At 38.5% G+C, this 22,580-nt stretch overlaps 1 protein-coding gene and 1 long non-coding RNA gene across 9 annotated transcripts; one reads left to right on the top strand and one right to left on the bottom strand.

Moving 5' to 3' along the window:
- Positions 1 to 17,289: 17,289 nt before the first annotated feature.
- Positions 17,290 to 20,821, top strand: LOC104604958 (uncharacterized). Its single transcript, XR_736502.3, has 3 exons — positions 17,290 to 17,429; positions 18,821 to 18,879; positions 20,645 to 20,821. It is a non-coding gene; the product is annotated as an uncharacterized LOC104604958 (long non-coding RNA).
- BGLU41 (beta glucosidase 41) lies at positions 17,643 to 22,289 on the bottom strand. 8 transcript variants are annotated; one of them, XM_010269543.3, is made up of 14 exons: positions 21,991 to 22,287; positions 21,793 to 21,859; positions 21,642 to 21,700; positions 21,193 to 21,268; positions 21,041 to 21,112; positions 20,877 to 20,964; positions 20,545 to 20,800; positions 20,316 to 20,431; positions 20,104 to 20,203; positions 19,980 to 20,040; positions 19,860 to 19,891; positions 19,671 to 19,773; positions 19,488 to 19,596; positions 18,972 to 19,342 (listed from the first exon to the last, which is right to left on the bottom strand). In XM_010269543.3, the coding sequence occupies exons 1-14, from the start codon at positions 22,111 to 22,113 to the stop codon at positions 19,153 to 19,155; spliced, it is 1,452 nt and encodes a 483-aa protein (XP_010267845.1). In that variant the 5' UTR covers positions 22,114 to 22,287; the 3' UTR covers positions 18,972 to 19,152. The 8 variants fall into 8 exon arrangements, with proteins under 8 accessions (XP_088760552.1, XP_010267845.1, XP_010267846.1 ...); XM_010269544.3 differs by having other exon boundaries at positions 19,980 to 20,013; XM_088904426.1 differs by lacking the exon at positions 18,972 to 19,342 and adding an exon at positions 17,643 to 17,824 and having other exon boundaries at positions 19,980 to 20,203.
- Positions 22,290 to 22,580: the final 291 nt, after the last annotated feature.

The following is a 22,580-nucleotide window of genomic DNA, read 5'->3' as shown; positions in this document are numbered from 1 at the left end:
TGACAAACATATCAAATTGAAAGATGTTTTTTATGTTCTGGATTTTAAATGTAATATGATATCATCAAGAAAGTTAAGTGAAGATATGGGTTGTGCTATTACTTACTATTTGAATATTTGTGTAATATAGGACCCCACTCGGCGGACGCTGATTGGACTGGGTGATCTCAAGGATGGCCTATACTATTTGCAAAACACACATAGTGTTCATGCAATGGCCACTAAGAAGAATATAGAGAAGCTGTGGCAAAAATGTCTAGGACATCTTTCTGACAAAAATTTATCCTATTTATCTGGAGTGTGTGGTTTCAACCATAATAATAATTGTGTTGAGTACTGTGATATATGTCATCGTGCGAAGCAGACACGAATTTCATTTTCTTTAAGTGACAATAAAGCTCCACGTGCTTTTGACTTAGTACATTGCGACCTGTGGGGTCGGTATCATACTCCATCTCTCTCAGGATGGAGTACTGTTAACCATCATGGATGATTTTACACGTACTACGTAGGTGTATCTTTTGCATGATAAATCAGAAACTCAAAAGGTTTTCATGTCCTTTTGTGTTATGGTTAGGAGACAATTTGGGGTTGACATCAAGATGGTTCGTAGTGACAATGGGACAAAATTCTTAGAGACTCTCAATGATTTTTTTCTCAGCCAGAGAATCATTCATCAAACCTCTTGTGTTGGGACACCGCAACAGAACGGGAGAGTAGAAAGGAAGCACCAACATATCCTCAATGTGGCAAAAGCATTACGTTTCCAGGCCAATCTACTCTTGAAATTTTGGGAAGAGTGTATTATGGCAGTAGCTCATCTGATTAACTACACTCCAAGCAACGTACTAGGAGGCCACACACCATTTGAAGTATTGTTTGGGAAAACACCCAATTATTCTCACATTAAAGTTTTTGGGTGCCTTGCGTATGCCAAAAGGCAAGGCATTGGAAATGATAAGTTTGAAGAGCGTGTCAAGAAGTGTATTTTCGTTGGATTCCCGTATGGAAAGAAATGATGGAAAATGTATAACTTGGAGAAAGGAGATATTTTTACATCCCGAGATGTATACTTTTATGAGGAAGTCTTTCCTTTTAGCAATAATAAGGCGCTTGGAGGAGAACGACTCCCAAGTGAGGGGGAGCATGTGGTTGTGGAAGATGAAATCGAGTCGTTTAGGAATGAGAAAAGTCTTGTTGGAGCTAATGGCAACCAACATATGGGCACAAATGAAGAAGGTGTCCACACAGCTGATGAGGAAACAAATTCAAAAAAACAACAAGGAACAGGTGCGTCTGACCAAGCTATAGTGAACACACCACAAAGAAATGAAAATAAACAATATGTTTTGCGACAGGAGCGACCTCAACGGGAAAGAAAACTGCATGGGTATTTAAGAGACTATGTGTGTGATGCATTGTTACCACCATCCAACGTGAAATCAGTTCGAAAAGCGGCCGCAGGTAAGGCCCATTCCCTAACACACTACATTTGCTATAATAAGTTTAGTCCAACTCATAAAGCTTTCTTAGCGGCCATCAATTCTCATGATGAGCCAACCAGTTATGCACATGCAGTCAAAGATGAATGATGCATTAAGGCAATGGACAAAGAGATTAAGGCATTGGAAGAAAACAAAACATGGAAAATTGTGAGTTTGCCCCCAAGAAAGAAAGTGGTTGGATGCAAATGGGTCTATAGAATTAAGTACAAATCAGATGGAATCATTGAACGTTTCAAGGACAGATTAGTCGTGCAAGGCTTCACTAAAAAATGAGGACAGGATTATATAGAGACTTTCGCTCCAATAACAAAGGATGTATTTGTTCGTGTCTTTTTAGCAGTGGCAGTAACAAAAGGATGGGAGCTTCATCAAATGGACGTAAATAATGTGTTTCTGCATGGTGACCTCAAAGAAGAAATTTACATGAAGCTCCCATCAGGCTTTAGTTTCGAAAAACCAAATGCAGTATGCAGGATACAAAAGTCTCTGTACGGCCTAAAACAGGCCTCTAGAAACTGGTTCGCAAAGTTGGCAGCATCCTTGCATGAGTATGGTTTCAAGCAATCCACTGTGGAAAGTACTCTTTTCATATACAGAAAGGAAAACATTTTTCTTGGTCTCTTGGTGTACGTTGATGATATTTTACTAGCTGGGAACAGTTCAGAAACATGTGCAGAATTCAAGGCGTATCTCAATAGTTGTTTCAAGATAAAGGACTTAGGAAATTTGAAATACTTCCTTGCAATAGAAGTAGCTCGGTCTACTACCGGTCTGTTTTTGAATCAACGCAAGTTTGTTTTGGACATTTTGAAAGAAACTATATTGACTGGATGCAAACCTGTAGACACCCCAATTGAACAAAATCATCATTTGTGGTATGCCAATGGGAGTTTTCATTCTGATCCAAATTAGTACTGAAGATTGGTAGGACGACTGTTATACTTAACAATCACGAGGCCCGACATCACTTATGTTGTGCATGTGCTTAGCTAATTCGTTCAGCAACCCCGAGTTGAGCATTGGAATGACCTAGTACGTGTTATGAGATATCTCGAAGGATGTCCAGGGCAAGGCATACTGCTAAATGGTGAGAATGATATGGTATTGCGAGGATACTGTGATGTAGATTGGGCAAGTTGTCTTTTGACCAGAAAATCAGTGACCGGTTTGTACTTCCAGCTTGGTTTTTCCCCTATACTTTGGAGGAGCAAGAAACAACTTACTGTGTCTAGATCCTCGGTAGAAGCAGAATATAGAGCCATGGTCATGGCTACCAGTGAAGTGATCTGGTTGCGGAGATTACTAATAGGAAGGTGTATAATATCCTCTATAATTAGAAGTCCTAAATTATAGAGGTGATCGTTACTAGACTTACTATTTTTCTACTTACTATGTTTTTTTTGCTTTGTAACTTGTATATATATATTGTAGCCGACGTCCCTTTGAAATAGAAGTTTATGAGAATAATTTTTCTCCTATTGGAATTCTTCTCCTTCTCTGAATTCTACGATTTTGGTTATCATCTTCTTTATGGTTTTATCACTTTGCTTCAAAATTTAAGATAAATTACACTCCAAACATACACTTGAGTCCTCTCTAGTCTTTATTCTAGACCTTTCAATACCCACGTTGATCTGTATATTAAGTTATTAACACGAGCAACCAAAGCAAGGAGCTCTTTTTCCTCATAGTTCACTTGAAGAAACTGTACATCTGGGCTTATCTCTACAAATAGACATACCTGTATAAAGAAAAAGAACATAACAAAAGTCTGGATTTAAACCTATGAAACCCTTTTCTTTGATTTTGGTATCGAGTTTCAACTTTGGAAGAAGCAAACAAAGAAAAGAATGGTACTGATATTTACTTCCATATGATGAATAATGGTAGAGATTAATCATACCTTTGGATGGAAAGCTTTGCATCCTCCATAGCTTGAAGAGAAAAAGTCCACAATAACAAAAGTTTATCTTTTGCAATGGATCGGGGTTTCAAGGGTTGGAAGATTGAAAGAGTAGATGTTCTTTAGGGGTTTCTCTTTTCTTGAGATGATGGGTTTCATACGGGGCTCCTCTCTCGGAGTCATCTATCATGGGGTCGATTGGGTGCTTGTTTAGTTTATAATGGGGTTATTCAAGTAATGTTGTATGTAAAAATAATTTATAAAAGGGTAAAATCAGTATATAGAAAAAATTGATGCATCATTTTATCATTGTCCAGTTTCTCAAAAGTTTAGGGAAAGTATTTGTTATAATAAAACAATAGGGGAGGTTTTTATGATTATCAAAAACTTCAAGGGAGGTTTTTATATTTTACCCTATTTTTTTGGGTAAAGGATTACATTAGTTCGATAACACAACGACAAAGGTGTAAAAAAGAAGTACAAGCAAGTGACATGTCGCTAGTATACAAGTCGGGCCGGCCGGGTTAAATTGGGTTAGGATTGCCCTAACCCAATAGAAATTGTTGAAAGACTTCGGGTTGGGTTTGGATCGTCACAAATCTTCACTTCATATATACTAGTGCACGTGTGTGCAAGCATAGGTTAACAATGTCTTATTGAGTTTAATTTTATGACCTGCATCAAAATGAAAACAAGTATTGATACTTATCATTCCAACTGAATCACCAATATGTGAAATGCATACAAAATAGGAGTTTCAATTTTTTTCTTTAAATGGAATGGATTTTGGTGTATATTTATTCAATCCAATAATAAAACAAAACAAATCTATTATTTGGAATATGTAGTCAACATAAATAGAATATTTATCTTGAATGAGAATGAGAATCTGACAATTCATTGAGTCATTTCCACTTGGATGGTATTTGGAATTATAGTGTTGTGATTTCATTAATTGTTTTAGGTTTACTTTGGAAAGATTACAAATACAAATATATGTACAATATAAATATATATAACATAATATAAAATATAAGGTTTTGCATTATATGTATTTGTATTTATATTCCTCCCAAACAGAGCCTTAACCCCAAATTTTGCTATAAGTGGATGGGCAGCCATTTTAGGATTTTATTAACCATTATCAAAAGAAAGATAAAACAATAAAAGGGAGGAAGTAGCCTGCCTTGCCCCTAAGCCCAAGAGAAACAGATCTCTCCCTTTTGCACTCCAAACCCTCCAACTAGGGGTGTCAATTGAACCAGATTTGGTCCAATATGAGTCCATTACAAATGCACTAGGTCCAATCCAATGGATCATTTTAGACTAGTCCAATTCAATGCTTGGACCATCCAATTTGTTCAAATTGGTTTTAATTTAAAGGGTAAATCTCTTAAACTACCCCTATTGTTCACGAAATTGACAAGATGTACCCTTACTATTTAGGTATTGTCTTGCGGCACCCTCAAGTTTTCTAACAATTAACTAGCTCTGCCCCTACCATTAATATCTGTTAATGTTCCATCGAAATTCATACACATGTGACAGCACGTGATGTATAAATTTTCTTCAAAACCCAATTTTGCTCTTCGTCTGTCTCCCTTCTTCTTCATCATCTCTCTCCCCAGCGGCAGCTACAACGAACCACTCCACAACCGTTCCACTTGCCATCTCTTTGCCGCCATCGCCACCACTGTCTTCGTCTGTATCTGACCACTTTCGACCTTACCGGCCATCAGTTCTTTTATTTTTTTTTTTCTCAGCTGTGATTTTATGTTTTCGTATGGAGATTCGGAGGGATTTTAGGTAACCCTAGTTGTGCCTTTTAGACATTTTCTTTTACAGGAAATGGGGCGACATACTTAGCACAAGAAAATCATGAATTCTTGTTTGTTTGGGTTTTTGATTACTTTTGTCACTTGTGAGGTGTTATTTGGCACAAGGGGAATGTAGTTGATTGCTGTTGTGTTGGGTTCAGATGTTGGAGTGACGCCTGAGAACGCCAGTTGATTGTTGTAGCTGAAAAGAAAACAGAGAATTAATAAAAAAATAAGAATTTGCAACAGTTTTTTTTAGCTTGCAGTGAAAGACGGGGAGTGAAACGGTTGCACCACCGATGACCGTCGGGGAGTGGTTCATTGTAGCTGCCGTCAGGGAGAGGGATGGTGAAGAAGAAGAGACATTGCCTACATTGAGCAAAACAACAGTCTCTGGGCAAAACAGCAATGGCCGCCATCATTTTTGGCTACGATGATGCCGATGGTAGTTCTTTGTTCACCATCAAGAAGACGATGAACAAAGATGAAGATGGAGGAAGGAGAAAGAGAAGAAGAAGAGGTGATGAAATTTAAGGAATAGTGGAGGGCAAATTTGACATTTCATTTCCTTTCGTTAGCACTTAATGACAATGTTAATTGTCAGAAAACTTAAGAGTACCGCAAGACAATATCTAAACAGTAAGGGTACAACTTGTCAATTTCGTGAATAGTAGGGGTAGTTTAAGAGATTTACCCTAATTTAAATTTGTTCCAATTCGGACCTGGTCCATTTATACCTGTATTCTTATTTTTATTTTTAATCAATAGACCAGGCATTGGTTCAATTTGATCTAATCCAATATAAATCCATTACAAATGGACTAGGGCCAATCCAGACCTGGTCTATTTGTACATGTATTCTTATGTTTTTCTATCACCAGACCAGGTGTTGGTTCAATCTAACCTAATCCAATATAAATCCATTACAAATGGACTAAATCCAATCCAATAAATACATTGTTATGGATTCCTATCTTATGAGCCACAATATTGCAATTGCAAGGCTTGTAATAAACCACACAGTTGTTATGGATGCCTATAAGTCTTTAGTTAGCAATCAAAGACCGCATATGCCACGGTGGTTCAGAATTGTTGGCTACCAATAGAAGCTCAACAATAGCTTTCGCATCACCTTCAATTATCATGTGTGATATCAGTGTGTGTTTGGGGATTTTTCCACTTTGATTGTTAAACTGTAATTTAAATCGAAATGTTGAGATTTAAAACACCATAATAGCAAATGCTCACCTACATAGTGTTTGGTATTGTGGTGTTTTAAGTATCAATGTAAATGTATGTAGTTGAATCATAGAAATGGTGGTTAAGAAAACAACGTGTTTTAGCACATGAAAGAATGCATGATTGTTTAATGTAGTTTTAAATGCATATGCGCTACTAGGAACTAAGGGCCCATTTGGTTCGTGATCGAAATCGGAATCAGATTCGGAATTCCTTGGAATTGGAATCGGAATGGTCTATTTCATTTGATTGTTTGGTTCAGACTGAAATCGGAATCAGATTTTGATTTATGCTATTAAGAGGCTGGAATTGGATTCAGCCATGATTTTCAATTTTGTCCCTAATAAAAATAAAAAAAGAAGAAAATGCATGAAAATATCAAAAAATGCAAAAATTTTACAGGAAATGCAGAGATTACAATAATTTTGTTGAAAATTCAGAAAAATGCATGAAATACTCAAAATTTGCAGAAATTGTAAAAAAAAAACAAGTGTAAGAATTTTGCAGAAAAAATGCATACCAAAAAATGCAAAAATTTTACAGGAAATGCAGAGATTATAATAATTTTGTAGAAAATTCAGAAAAATGCATGAAATACTCAAAATTTGCAGAAATTGTTAAAAAAAAAAAACAAAATGTAAGAATTTTGCAGAAAAAATGCAGAAACACCATTTGCAGAAAAACTACAGAAAAATGCATAAAGAAATTCTATTAAGAGGTGTCTATTAAATGGGATTCATCTTGTCTCGTAGTAAGTACCACGTGGTAAGTATTAAATCCAAATGGGGAGAGGAACCGTTGGCTGTACAGGGTCCAATACCACCAGCTCTTTCAACTACAAATACTTACCACGTGGAGTTAATACTTACCACGTACAACCATGTGGGGGAATGTCATGTTTCATTGCAGGTGTATGACATTTTGGTATCATGAAACACGACATGGGCGTTTAAACAAACATTCAAAATGGGAATGAATCATTCCTATTTCGATTCCAGACTTTTATTTCCTTGAACCAAACAGACCCTAAATCTGTTCATGAATCGAGTTCGGGCTTAGTTTTTGTCAAAATTTAATGGTCCAACCCAAAACCTAAACCTGAAACGTTATAATACCGAGCCTGAAGCCGGTCCCGTGAATAAATCAGCTAGGCACCTCAAAAGACAACTGAAGTGGAAATACCCCCTGTGGAAGGGAAAGGAAGGTGTTTTGACATGTTCCCTTACACTCCATTCACTTAGCTTGATGTAAAGGGTGATACAAATATTTGAACTTCCTCTATGATATTGATACGGTAAAATGCCTACATAACAACCACATCGAGTCTAAATACGAAGAAAAGTTGTGCTTTGATCTATTTATACCATCCATCTAATGATCTTAACAAAACAAATCCATTTACTGACGGCCTACTTTCGTTAATTATTTGTTTGACACTCAGCCCTTAATCAATTACTTAAGTGAATATCTATCCAAAAATATATATACATATAATGAAAATTATTATTATATATTAAAATCAAATTTAAAGCGTTCATGATGGTATTTTAATTTAACAACAGAGTTACTAATTATTAACTCTATCCAATGATTGGCCAATGAGCTATGAGTTGTAGAATAGCAACGTAACTAAACATCAGAAGCACAGATGTTTAATTTTAATTTTAATCAGGCAGATGAACTTGGGGATATCTTCCATGAAACTCCAAGTGTTTTGCTGCTCTAGAGGCCTCTAATCCTCCCTAACAAAAACTCTCTCAGTTGCCCAACCGCCTGCACCTTTCCAACATGAGTTCCCTGAAAAAGAAAATGAAATATCACAGAGATAAATCATATAGCTAGTTAATAATTAGAACAAATACTATTCTAAAATTTGAAGTTTGAATAGTTAATAATCACCCAAGATAAAGAAAAGTTTTGGGCATCATGGAGTCTCTACATATTCACTCAGTTTGGAAAGAGTACAAATGCAAATACATAGAAAATAATACAAAATATAAGGTTTTGCACTCTACATATTTGCATTTGTACTCTTTCCAAATACATGTGTGTAGCTCATGACATAGCTAGAAAGGCCAAAAACAGCTAGCAAATCTTTCTTTCCTTTTACTCACACACCCCCCTAATTCATCAGTCCATTTCCTGCTGTAAAAGGGGGCTCCTGAATCCTGATGTTATCCTAATTATGTTTTGAGTGGCTTCTTTCTTTTGAAAAAGAAGAGAAAAAAACTATTATATGTGTAATGTGATCACATGTAAGTGTATGTGGTAACTGCAACAAAAAATTTTTTTCCTTTTTAATTTCCAACTTACCTCTACATAGAAGGAACTCATACTTACACCTTCCGAGGTGGTAAGGCTGGTGTCAGTAACCTCAAAGCCTAGACCACTCATGGCCTCCATCAGTTTAGTGAATCCTCCTCTCTTCTTCTCAGAGGTTATCTTTATACACAACTTATTCTCATCTACACGAGTCACTTTGACATCTGTCTGTGGAAATTAAGTAACAAAACTGGAAGGCTCAAAATCTTCCCAGACAATAAATTAAGGAAGACGTACGTTTAGACAAAGGTCTAGAGAGAATTACCTTTATATCGCATTTCTGAATCCCACCAGTCGTATCATCCTCATCACTCCTGGGCTTGTGTATTTCCTCTTCACACGGCACTGCTATCTCTTGAAGCTGTTCACTGAGACCCTTCACTTGCTCCTTTAGGCCCTTAATATAATTGATCGCATCATCGATGATGGCGGCTTTATTCATCTGAAAACCCAACAGATAATTCAAATAAACTCGGTGAAGTCTTATATGGGGTGACACCCAATACTCCAATAGGCAGGACTGATCAAAGATAGCTAGAGGGAAAAGGAAACAGAGAAGTTGGAGTGATTGCATTTGTTATAATTGGGACTAATGCACGTAAACTCATGAGCTTGTCTTTTAGTTTCTTCCTCCTCTTCCTCTCGGCTTCGAGATTCTTAGACTTGAAAACTGTTGTCTTGTCATACTTACGCCAACCCCGACCTGCTCTTCTCCCGCTGTTCTCTTCATTGACCATGCAGAGACCATCCATGAGTGGATCCGCCATGAATATGTCTATAAATATTGGAGATGATCTCTGAGAGGGAGGGTTGTGGGAAGGAAGTTGGGTTATGGAGTTAGTACTCTCACACAGTCACATTTATGGAGGGGAGAGCAGTCAGGGAGCCGAGAATCTTCGAAAGTAGTTTGTTGAGTTGCCGTACTATCCCATCATGATCACAGTTTATTGGCGCAAGTAGGTTAACTTTTAGCATGGGATTCCATGTAGTTTCCCTTCTTAACTGAATGAATATAAACACTCCAGTGGTCTAATTGCAAAGCAAGGAAAACAACTGGGGGAGATCACCGGCAGCTGTCAATGTTATCACTTAAAAGGCTTTTCAAGTTTGGGAATTGAATGCAATTTCTTTCAGTTTCAGACTTTCGGGGCTAGCACGGTGCAGAGAAAGATCTTAATGTTATTAGGAGGGAGGGAATAAGCAGGAATCAGAAGACCCAGAATGACCACTTCGGATAAGAGCTAGCTTTTATGGAACCTATCCTAATTAGTAGAAAAATGGCCTCAACAACCAACAGGTTAAAGATTATTAAATAATAATAAAGGGGCCTAAAGAGAGGACCGATACGATGACCTCTCTCCAAAAGGACCTCCATGTGATATGTTAATTTGTTGATTCCTGAAAACTCAGAAACTAGCGGAGAATAAGAAGATTGACAAGCAACATAACTAGCATGGTACAATCTAATTAACCAACCAATGTGGATACGGGCCGGCCGGGATGGTTGGTGATGACAGTCACCCAGTACATTAATAAGTGATTATTTGATGAGATGAATTGTAGATTCTCTGAAGCCCAACTTTTTAATGATTTGTTTTTCATATCTTCGTTCTAAACGCTTTTCAGCTCAATTTTTATCTCCCATGGCCCAAAGCTCAAAATTAAAAACTCATCAAAACATAGACTAAATTACTAAAAGATGCAAAACAAAAAACTAGACTAGCTAGTATCAGAAGGAGAGGTCCACAAAAGGACCAGTGGGATCACAACAAAACAAAGCTATCTGCCGGAAAAAAACACAACTCATTCAAATATTCAAGAGAAACGAGTCAGGCCCGACTGATTCTCAGCTACCATGCATGACAAACCTCAAGAAAACGTTGACTGTTTCACATTCAATCAGTGGTTAGTTAGAATGGAAATATAAATACATCATAAAAAGATAAATATAAGCTCGGTTAACCAACCAAATTCAGTTACCAAAAAGCTCACTTAACCAAACCCTATCTACAATGCTACATTTAATCTTCATTTTATTACAATGATCCCTTATACATTCTTTTAATCTTCATTTTATTACATACCCATTACCGCTTCTTCCGGTGAGCAGTTTCCTGCTTTTTCTTCTTTTGACCTCAAATACTGTTTAAAGCAACGTGGCAATTCATGAATGGATGATCGAAAATGATTGTATTGAATTTTAAAGGTAAGAAGACCGACCGTGCTCACACATAAGGGTGTCAATGGACCGGTTCATCCAGTCCAAAATTAATTTGGATGGATTCGACAGGCCAACAATCCAGTACAAAACATTTAGGGTTAACTATCTACAACACAATGCAGATTTCTGAATGACAGCCCCAAACCGCATATGCCCGTGAACTTGGCATCAATTCACTCATTCTCCCAAATATTTATTATTAGATTGGATTGGACCTAGTTCGTCCATAATATTTTTAAATTGGATTGGGTTGAATTAAGCCTGATGTAGGCGCTTTTGGTTGACATGTGGCATAGTGCGAAGCCAGTCAACGCGTTTGGTAGGGCGGAGGTCGGTGCCCAGCACGGGACCAATGGTGTGACTACACGCGACGAGCTTGGATGACCACCTTGTCAGAGCCAATCACAACCTATCATCCATATGCATCCGCTGTCAAGCGACCTCAAGTATAAGTAGGGCATAACCTTCCTCAAGGTAAAGGATCCGAAAACTGGAGCCTAGACTCCCATTCTCCCCATCTCTCTTCCTCTCTAGCTTTTTAGCGACCTCGTCCAAACTCCTTGGACCTTGTCCACCTTATCTGCTATGCCCTCACTAACTTGACCATCAGAGTCCCCGCCTTGGGTTATCACCCGGGGCCTCTGATGTTCCCTTCCTTGCAGGTACTCGACCTTAGCCGGCATCAACCGACCTCGGGCATACTTCATCGACCCTCAGCCGTAGCGAACTCCGAGCTCCTCCGGCCCTTGGCCTTGGCACCCGTCGGATCCAACCACTAGTCATCTCGTCCTGGAAGCTAAGCAAATTTACTATGTTGCCCTCAGCCAATCCGAGCACCAACAATTGGTGTCGTCTTAGCTCAGCTGGTAGAGCACATGGCTTTTAACCATGTGGTCGTGGGTGCTCTCACGAACAGTTGCAACCTGATGCCCACTTCGGCCATGGTCCAAACCTTCAATGCCGAGACCTGCTACGTGTGCGGACAACACCCAATGCCGAAATTCGTCTCGAGTGCGGCCATGGCGCGTCCACCCGTCGACTACACCTCACACAACGGTGACTGGCCAAAAAGCCGATGCCTGGTCCACGCACGGACTCATCGACTCATTTGAAGCATGTGACTAAGGGCACGTGCACCTCATACCCATAGAAAGCACGATACGGAGCTACCCTAGAGCTGAGGCCGACGCCTCCATGCTCTTCAGCCCCCCACGACGTCTACACGCTCATGGGCCGGACTACCACCGATAAGGCCTCAGTTGTAGTCGATGTCTCCACGCTCTCGGACTGGGCTATCCTCAGCAGCTACAAAGTTGGCACCAGCACCTCCACGCCCCAAGACCGCACTCTCCAACCTAGGGGTGGCAACGAGTCGAGCTTTTCACGAGCTACTCGACTCGGCTTGGTTTCAACCGAGCTCGAGTTCGAGCATACTAGAGCTTGGCTCATGAGGCTCGCGAGCTGGCTCGAATATTATAATTCTTAATTTTTTAAATGTCAAATAAAAAAAAAAATATATATATATATAATTTTTTATTTTTATAAAATTTTTTTTCTCAAAATCGAGCTCGAGCTCAAGGTTCTGGCTTGAGCCTGGTACTATTCAGCTTAGCTCAGCTCGAATGATAGTCTCTTCGGCCGAAGCTAAGGTCCTCAACTGAGACCTCCACCACGACCTCGAGAGTGGGGGACAAATGATGTAGGCGCTTTCGGCAGGCCTATGGCATGTCAACACGTGGCATAGCGCGGAGCCAGTCAGCGCATTTGGTAGGGCGGAGGTCGACACCAGTGCGGGACCAATGGCGCGACCACATGCGGCGAGCTCGGATGGCTACCCTGTCAAGGCCTGATCGCATCCTGACTGTTTGCATGCGTCCATTGTCAGGAGACCTCAAGTATAAGTAGGGCATAACTCCCCCAAGGTAAAGGATCCGAAAACAGGAGCCCAAACTCCCATTCTCCCCATCTCTCTTGCTCTCTAGCTTTTTGGCAACCTCGTCTAAACTCCTTGGACCTTGTCCGCCTTATCTACTATGCCCTCACTAACTTGACCGTCGGAGTCCCTGCCTCGAGTTATCACCCGAGGCCTCTGATGTTCCCTTCCTCATAGATACTCGGCCTCAACCGGCATCAGTTGACCTCAGACAAACTTCATCGACCCTCGACCACAGCACACTTCGAGCTCCTCTGGCCCTCGGCCTCGACACCCCTCAGATCCAACCACTAGCCATCTCGTCCTGGAAGCTAAGCAAATTTATTGTGTTGCTCTCGACCAATTCGAGCACCAACAAAGCCAATATTTGGTCCATTAATATAAGATAAGAATATAGGTGTCAATGGACCAGATTTGGATTGAAACCAATCTAAATTAAAACAAATTTGAAGAGATTGGATGATCCAAACATTGAATTGGACCAGTCCAAAATGGTCCAAAATATTCATTGGATTGGATTGGACCTGGTCCATTTGTAATGGACTCACATTGCATGTGTTTTTTCATGGGAAGATGTTCGCAATGCAAGGCTGCAATGGACTTGTGAGAATGGTGTGAGCATGGTCTTGCGAGTATCAAATCCTATTTCCTAATACTTAGTTTGAAAAGAATACAAATACAAATATGTACAGTGCAAATATATACAAAATACAAGGTTTTGCACTCTACACATTTGTATTTGTACTTCCAAACTGAGCCTAAGGAGTACAATCACAAATATGTAGAGTACAAAACTATGTATTTTGTATTATTTTTATGTATTTATACCATACATATTTGAATTTGTACTCCTTCCAAACTGAGCCTAATAATCAAAGTTCACTCCAGTGCATTGGTTTGAATAGGATAATCGGTGTATTGCAAAAGGAGGTTTTAGACAATTATCAGAAAATTTATGGGTAGCTTAAGATAATATGTAAACAGTAAGGATACAGTTTGTCAATTTCATGAATAGTAGAAATAATTTAAGAGATTAACCCAATTCTAATGAAGAAAAGGTGAGGAGAATAACTGTTGACAATCCTTCTCAACTCTCAACTCTCCAAACTAATTTGTACAGGTAAGATTTCTTGGTCATTTGAGAAAGCTCACTAGACATTTCAACCAATGAATGAGTTCCAGTTAAAATGTTCACTAGTTGGTCAATTTTGTCTTTTATTTATTTTTTGCATATAATTTTACTTCAGCCTTGTATAATTGTACCCCACTTTTGTTGGTGTTGTCTACAAGCTACTATATATGGTCTGGGTCTGACCATGTATTTCTATTATAATTGGATCAGGGTTGATTTTAGTTATTCCGAATGGATTAAAAGCCAAACCGATTATACAAGTAACATTATAACGTCAACTTTTTTCTTGATATATTTATAATATTATCATATTAATATTCAATTGTGTCAATTCAACAGATAAATGGGTTTATCGTTAAATTACTGCTTAAAAGTAGAGTTGCAACTTGGGCAGGCCCAATTTGAGTCCAACCCGAGGCCTGAGTTTTTGGGCTTTGATCTTGGCCTAGATAGAAAATTTAGGCCTGACCTAAACCTGGTTGGGCTTGGGTTGAGACCCTGGATAGACCATGCCCAACCCTATTTTAATATACATTTTATTTAATTATAAACAGCGTGGCTACCTTTTATAGAATAAATAAATAAATATATAAATTTTATTTATATTAAAATATCTTTTTTTCTAATTATACATACATATACAAATATCTTTCTTTCAATCCATTCTACTACTTAGTTTGGCTATGAATCCCAATAAAAAATGATTGTACCAAAATATATTCACAAGTTCTTTTAAACTTGACCGAAAGTTGGATTTGACATCAGGTTGGGCCTGAACCAAGCCCATGATTTGCATGGTTGAGCCAGTGTTGACCTCAACCTGACCCAACCTACCCAAGAAAGTTGCACCTCAAGTTAAGAGTATAAGTTGGCCAGGCCACTCTTATGAACTTAGGCCCCATTTGGTTCATGGGAATAGGGGTCTGGAATCGGAATCGGAATAGCCTATTCCAATTCTAACTGTTTGGTTGGATGGAATTGGAGTCTCATTCTCATTCCTGCTGGAATGGTATTCCCTCATTTGAGGGAATGGCCATTCCCTGCCCCTCCCTTGGGAATGAAATCTCATTCCTGTTGATTTCAATTCCTATTTTCATTCCTGTCTGAACCAAACAGACTATGGGTATGGACCATTCCGGTTCCGATTCCGATTCCGATTCCGATTCCGATTCCAATTCTGACTACGAATCAAATGGACCCTCAGATTTCCTACTTTTTCTACCCACACCCTACCCTTGGTATACTGCAGCCACGTATCTCACAGTACAAGATGACAGTGTGTGACTGCAATTTAAGGCGGGTAGACAGTGGGCAATGGGTAGAGAATTGTGGGCAAGAAAATCCAAAGTGCATTCTTTTTAGGTCAGATCTGATAGTTGCAATTGCCAATTAATAATGGATAATTTATTAGAATACCCCTATAGTTTCATAGAATTATTTAAACCTGCCTTATAGTTTATATTTTACTAAAACATTCCTTATAATTTGCAACTTATTTACTTAATTGACCTTTCGTTAAGAACTATTTATTTTGTCATATAAAAATATTAACACGATCATTTAAACTAAGTAGAAAATGTTTGAGGCATGGACTCATGATTGTTTATTCCAAAAGTACCTATAAACTAAGTGGAAAATGTTCAAAAGTATGAATCCATAGTTATTTATTTCAAAAATACCCCTAATTTTTTTTTTATTCGAGTGATGGAAAATATTCGGTTGCGGCTGTGGCTAGAAATCACCTAGGCAGAGTTTTGGATTACAAGAGGTGTAATCTTGGCATCTCTATCATCAACGCCGTGGATGCCCGGGTTGCATGAGAAGCCCATAATCTGGCTGGAAACCTTGCGGTGCAAGAGATTATCATAAAAGGAGATTCGAGAATAGTTATTTCTTGTCTTAGAGGTCAAATTAAGCCTCCCTAGACGCTTAGAAATATTGTGAAGGACTGGTTAATGATCAGAGATTCAGAGACCAGTTTAGGCATGAATGGGGTGGAATATAGACACGTGTTTAGAGAAGCTAATTTAGCCGCAGACTGGATTGCTGGTGAGGCTAATTCGGTTGGTAATGGTTATATTTCTCTTAACCTCTGTAATCTCCCTTGGGACCTCGACTTAATTTGTTAGAGTGATTTGTGGGGTTGTGCTACCCCAGTCTAGTCTAGTGTAGCAACTCCTTGTTATGAAAAAGATTTAAAAAAAAAAAAAACTGGTTCTCCACATTTATCGAGTCGGAACCAGATCTACTACCCTGACCTGGACCAAAGCCAACCAATTAAAAGTTTAAAACACTTATCCCTGGAACTAAGGGCGAACATGCCTAACCTGGCCCATGCCGCCCCATGATCACCCCTACCTGAAACATTTATCGGCTGTCCCATACGCTTCTAACTTTTTATGCAGCAAAAAATTGTGCATTTTTTATCTCAAAGAACTCTCACGACTGTCTCTGACGGACTCTTCTGAGAACGAATCCTCAAAACACTCGTCAAAAGCAGAGTTTACGATCTACCGGCTTGTCAGGGCAAAGAAATTATCACCGGTTGACGATATAATCGAGCACCAGAACAAGTAAAACGACATATCGAATAAGGATATGTGATCTGATACGTTTCTCTCTATCGCCAATCGGGTATGTTTGAACGTGCCTGCAGACAGTTCGATCAAATGCGCGAGTTAAAATGCACCCGCACGCTGAAATCCTTGGTGCCTTCTCCATATCGACTTGCACCGATTTCAACAAGGTCTATAAACTTGGTTAGATTTTCCGTGAATTTATCGGATTCTCCAGATAGTACAGTATTATGATCTGGGCTTTCTGTGACATGAGTTTATCGGATTCTGCGCTTTCCTTTATTAGTAAGATGGAAAGGGATGATTTGGGTAGAATGGTATAGATTTTTTGCGTCCCAGATGTCAAGCCGCGGGGCATGTTTCTTGCGTTAGAGGCGGTTAAGTTAGTTGTGGAATTGGATACGAAAGGAATGAAAAGTGATATATTTGGCTTTAATGCTTTGATTAAAGGGTTTTTCAATGCTGCAAATTTAGAAGCAGCGAAGTGACTTTACTGTGAATTGCAGAAAATTAATTCCGAGTAGACAGAATTTTGAGGCACTTGTCCCTTTTCTCTGTGAGCAGGGAGATTTTGATCTGGCCCTTGAGCTCTGCGAATAAAGTCTAAGTTGATGACATATGAATGCTGATCTCCTGTAAGCAGTGGTGGATGGGCTGGTCAAGGAGTCAAAACTATAGGAACAAAAGAAGCTTCTGAAGCTAGGCGGTCGAAAAGTTTCCCCACTCTGGCCTACAAGTGCCTTTGTGATGCGCATCGATAATTTTCTTTGGTGCATATTATGTAAGTTGAGTCCATTCTAATCACCAAAGCGATGTTTTTAATGGTTGATAACCTGTTATTCCAGTTTCCAATGTAATAAGAGCCTTCAATTAAATTCTCCCCTTGTTGAGCCTAACATGCCTACTTGATCCAGTCATGATTGGCCTATTATCCTTGCAAGCAGAAAGAGTACATGTTATCATTTTGGTGATATTATACTGTCCTCATTTGTATGCATAATTTTCTTCACTTTTTATTTTTTTTAATAATTCAAGTGTAAAAGCTAGGAGATTTGCTTAGTGCAATAGTAAAATCTTGGGAAACCGTGGAAATATGGGTTTGAGTCTGAGACTTGCCACTTTGTGCAAGAAAATGCCAATGGGTAGGTCCATATCCAGTCCACTCCTCCCAAGACCCTGGATAACCAGAACAAACATTGAGTACTAGACCATTTTAGTTAAGTGCAAAACTTGGAAGTTCAGAACATATCAACCGATCTTAAAAAAATATTCATACCATGCCATGGATTTTCTTAATGTAAGTATTTGATAGTTTATGGACATTATGAGGGAGCTGTTGAGGCTGTGTTAAAAAGTTGTTAAGATAAGGGCTATGGTGTTACGCAAGGAAGTTGACTTTCAAAGGAGATGAAACAGGAAAACTTATTGAGAATGAAACAAAGAAAACAGAGGAATATTGCAGCTGCTTTTATGTAAAGTTAGTCCAAACATTTGATGTATGCATACCATAAATTATGGATATTTTGCTTATTTCATCAATTACTTTATATTGGTGTAGAATGGTTCTAATCTTCAATTACAAAGAAAAGGAAAGATCCAGTTTGGGTAGGATTGAAGGGTAGGTTCCTTCTTGTCTAAACTGGACATGTGGTTGACAAGGGGGCTTCTGGAGCCACCAAGGACAAATATGAGGCAGTGTATCTCCCATGTCAAATTGGCCTGATCTAATGAACGTTTTGCACCGTCTGAACTGTTTAGAAAAAAACAAAGATATGACTAACTAAAATAAAAGGCAACATTGGGAGTTGATTATTGAATTTTGATGGCTGGCAATTCTAGAGGACATTAATAATTTCATATAAGGAGTAAAAGCAAAATAAATAGGCTGTTTCTGCTCATCTGCTGAAGATATGTTTGATGGGTCTTTGCCGTGAATCCTAGCTGCTTATTACTTGCATGGAGATAATTGAATCATTGAGTAGATGATTTTGTTTGACCTTTTAACTGGGTAGTTCTATGTCGTAAACAGTAAACACTTGATATATGATTTTTTTATCGGTAACTCAATATATGAAGTGTTCTATTGTTGCTACATTATTTCTTTTTCCTAGTCATTCAAGTCTTAACCCCGAGTTGGAAAGTTTGGTAACCATCAGTTTGCTTTTTCTTCAGGATATTCCCCATCTGATGCATGTGCACTGAATAATTGGTTCAGTGTGGCCATATGTAAGGTATGAGGTGGCTCCCTTTTATATACACTTTCTCAAATAGGTCTTTGTTTTGAAATTACAGCAAAGAGAAATATGCTAATCATGGGTCTGCATTTACACATCTAATGATTACCAATTTTTATACATCAAATTAGAATTGAATGAGAGCAGATCCAACAACATGTCTACATAGAATCTGTATTTGTCATCTTATACAACATGTCATATGTCATATGGATCATAAATGGTACAACATATGGTTACTGCAAAATGTTAGAGATTAGTGAAAATTGGTTACTCAGATAACATTTCATTCTGACCAAGAAAACTTTTAAACCACTGAACAGAAGCCTTGGGGATCCTTGTAAGGTTGTTCTTGTAGTCTATATAGTACAGGCCAAATCGGACTGTGTAGCCTGAGTTCCATTCCCAGTTGTCAAGTAATGACCATATGAAATAACCACGTACATCACAGCCATCTTGCCTGTTTTGATTCATGTTCTATTTGTTATTTGTGATCTTGATTGTGAAAGACATGAGAAAAGGAGCTGATTCTTAAGTTAGCAAACATAAACTGCATAAAGTCCCACACTGAAACTACACCAAGTGCACAGAAGGTGATTAATTACCTTATAGCAGCAGATAAGTTCGACAGGTAGTCCCTATGGTAGCTTATCCTCTTATTATCCTGTAAAGCTGTGCTCAAGGCCATGAAAGGTTTGTTTGGATCATCCATACCTGCATCAGTGAAAATAAATTATGACATATCTCCAAGAAGTTAGAGCTTTAGTCATTGAGATATATTATCTTACCATTTTCAGTTATAAAGACAGGTGGATTCCCATATTTATCTTTTACGTATCTTGCTAACTTGCGAATACCCCATGGAACAATATGCAGCCAGTGAGATGCAGCCTGTAGGAAAGATACATGAGAACAGCCTTGTGGAAAAATCTATGGGTTATGGTACATCTTAAAATAAGCTTATATCTTGGACATACTGTCTCTCCAATTGCAATTCCACCTCGAGAAGCTAAGATGAAAGACATACAACACCATTATCAGATCTTGACTTGATCCAATTTGTTAACAAGTACAAGAGCATTGCTTTGGCATCTTACATGTTGTAATAACAGCAGCATCAGATGAAGCATCCTGCAATACTAGTTTACGGATTCGAATCTGATCGTTGTGAGCATATAATGTGGTATAATGATTTAGGCCAATAAAATCCAATGAACCTACCAAAAGTTTGGACATCTCAGATGTGATTTCAGGAAGCCTGTGCTTCACAAGATTCTGCATTGAAAGAGGATATTTCCCGAAGAAAAGGGGATCAAGAAACCTGCTTGCAGTTGTTTCCATGTTAATCACATACCCATATTTAATCCTTTACCATCCAAATGTTCTCTTTTTTCTTAAACTTTTTATTTATATTAGATATTGTGAGAGGTTACCATCCAATCCCGAAGTCCATAGCTCTTTGTGCAGCATACTTATCCTCATCAGCATCAGATATTGGCTCATACCATTTGGCATCAAGTGCTATACCAATAAAGCCTCCTTGTTTTTCCTGAAAGACCAAAATAAAAAAAGCTTTATGAACAATTTTTCTTGTTAAATCTGGTTTATAGAATTATTTTTATTGCTAGTCAGAGAAACATATCTAGGATTATGATAGGTCACCTTGAAATGAAGCTGGTAAGTATGAAAGACAGTGGCATGAGATAAGAGGATATTGTGAGCAACTATATATGGTTCAATGGATGATTTTCCCTTCTTGCAGAACAAGTGGCCGAGAATGGAACATCTCCCTGGAGCTTGAAGTCCTGTGTCATAACCTTGGAGTGAGAACCCATGAGGCTCATTGAAAGTAATCCACTGCTTCACTCTATCACCGAAAGCTTGGAAGCAGGTAAACGCAAAATTCTCAAAGTCTTTTCTGCAGTTAATAGACACATATTCAGCAGAGACTATTTGTTACTATTTCAAAAATACCTGTAACATAGAATTCTTACACTATTTTTCTGCTCAACCATCCATTGTATTTATCTTCAAGCGCCTGTGGAAGATCCCAGTGGTATAGGGTGACATATGGTTGTATTCCTAATAAAAAGAACTTTGAATCTTCAGTAATTTGGAATCTCATGAAAATTTAGTTACACTTATCTGAAGGAGAGACCTTTTTCTAGAAGAGAGTCAATGAGGTTATTGTAGTATTTTATTCCTTCTGTATTGAGTTCTCCACTTCCCTCTGTTAAAGACGAGACTAAGAGTGAGCTATATAGAAGCAAAAGTCAGTTGAAAAGAGCAATGTTGAAAGCTATGTGTTACCAGGGAATATCCGTGACCATGATATTGAGAATCTGTAAGCATCCATTCCAATGTTCTTCATTAGGTCCACGTCCGTCTGTTTATGGAGGATATCTATTGTTCAGTTGGTAAAACAGAAATATTACTGCCTTTTGTTTTGACTACACCACATGACTATATATTATTATGTTGACCAAACTTAGAATACTATTTGTTGACCTTCATCCTCACCGACATGATTTGTTCTTTTATTTCATATATTGAAGGAAAAATATTAAAATGACATATTCAAATGGTATATTGTTTTGATCCGTTCTTTTTATCTTATTATAGTTCTAGTCCACCTTAACATCCTTATCTAGATGAAGTCATTCTTCTTAATTTCCAATGGTTATGATGGCTTCCAATATTAAAAGTTTATGAATCAAACAATCCACCTCTGAACCTGGTTAGTATTCCTTTGATTTCACCTTGAATCGGTGATATTGATCAACAGCCACGTCTGCGTTGCTGAAGTCCATAATCCTCCCTGTTTACAACACAGAATTGAGCTTGATAAAGTTGATCTGTAAGATGATTATAGTAGGTACCTGTCATCCATCTTCGAGTTTGAATTCAAACCTGGTCGCCTAGTGAAGGTATCCCATATACTGGCTCCTTTATTCCCTTCATTTACAGCTCCTTCAAACTACCACATGGACAAGTCACGGCACCATATTCATCAGTCATGAAATTGTGATTGAAAGGAAAAGAGAAGGAACCTGATAAATTTATCCAAAAGCAAAAGAATTGAAGTTTTTTTGGCGGGGTAGAGAGGACCTGATAAGCAGAAGAAGCAGTTCCAAAGACAAATCCATCTGGAAAGTCAGCTCGACTGATGGCCTTGGACGACGATTTCACCAACAGCTCCATGATCGACAGCATGATTAGAACGAAGCCCATTGATACAATCTAGTTTGTCTAACTGGAACCAAGGCTATGGAAAGTTAAGTTTGTGAAGCAGGGTATATGGGATAAGCAATAACGGAGGAGTGTGCTTCAGTCGGGAAGGTGAAGACGTGGTTGCAGAAGAAGTACGCAAAAGCCGCCCTTATTTTATTCTCTGGGCTCTGGCTTGTTAAAGGATTTGGGGAGTTCGTATTTATATAATTTTAAGTTCCTAACCTTAACGTTATGTGCACGTTAGGGGTGTCTCGTCTCTTGCAGGATTGGACTGACGTTCGATTGAGTGTCAGTTTAGGATAAGTAGAATTTTAACTTTAAGCTACGGAGAAAGATTAACACGCAAAGAATGGTAGAGTTCCACGTCAGCAACGAACAGTTTCCTTGGCAGTTTTATACGTCATCATTCATCAACTGATCGAGACCGGATCTGCTCCTCATGCCTGCGCTCACAGCCGCCTCACACG

This window comes from Nelumbo nucifera, chromosome 1, assembly GCF_055504915.1.
Source record: "Nelumbo nucifera cultivar China Antique chromosome 1, China Antique-T2T, whole genome shotgun sequence".
Taxonomy (NCBI): Eukaryota; Viridiplantae; Streptophyta; class Magnoliopsida; order Proteales; family Nelumbonaceae; genus Nelumbo; species Nelumbo nucifera.
The sequence above is the reverse complement of the archived record's forward strand: the minus strand, read 5'-3'. Positions and strand labels throughout refer to the sequence as shown.

Coding starts and splice junctions, on each gene's coding strand:
- BGLU41 (XM_010269542.3), bottom strand. CDS start 22,083: ATGGAGCTGTTGGTGAAATCGTCGTCCAAGGCCATCAGTCGAGCTGAC. Junction 20,801..20,876: donor TGGTTGAGCAGAAAAATAGT/GTAAGAATTCTA, acceptor TATTAACTGCAG/AAAAGACTTTGAGAATTTTG. Junction 19,892..19,979: donor TGCTGCTGTTATTACAACAT/GTAAGATGCCAA, acceptor CTTTCATCTTAG/CTTCTCGAGGTGGAATTGCA.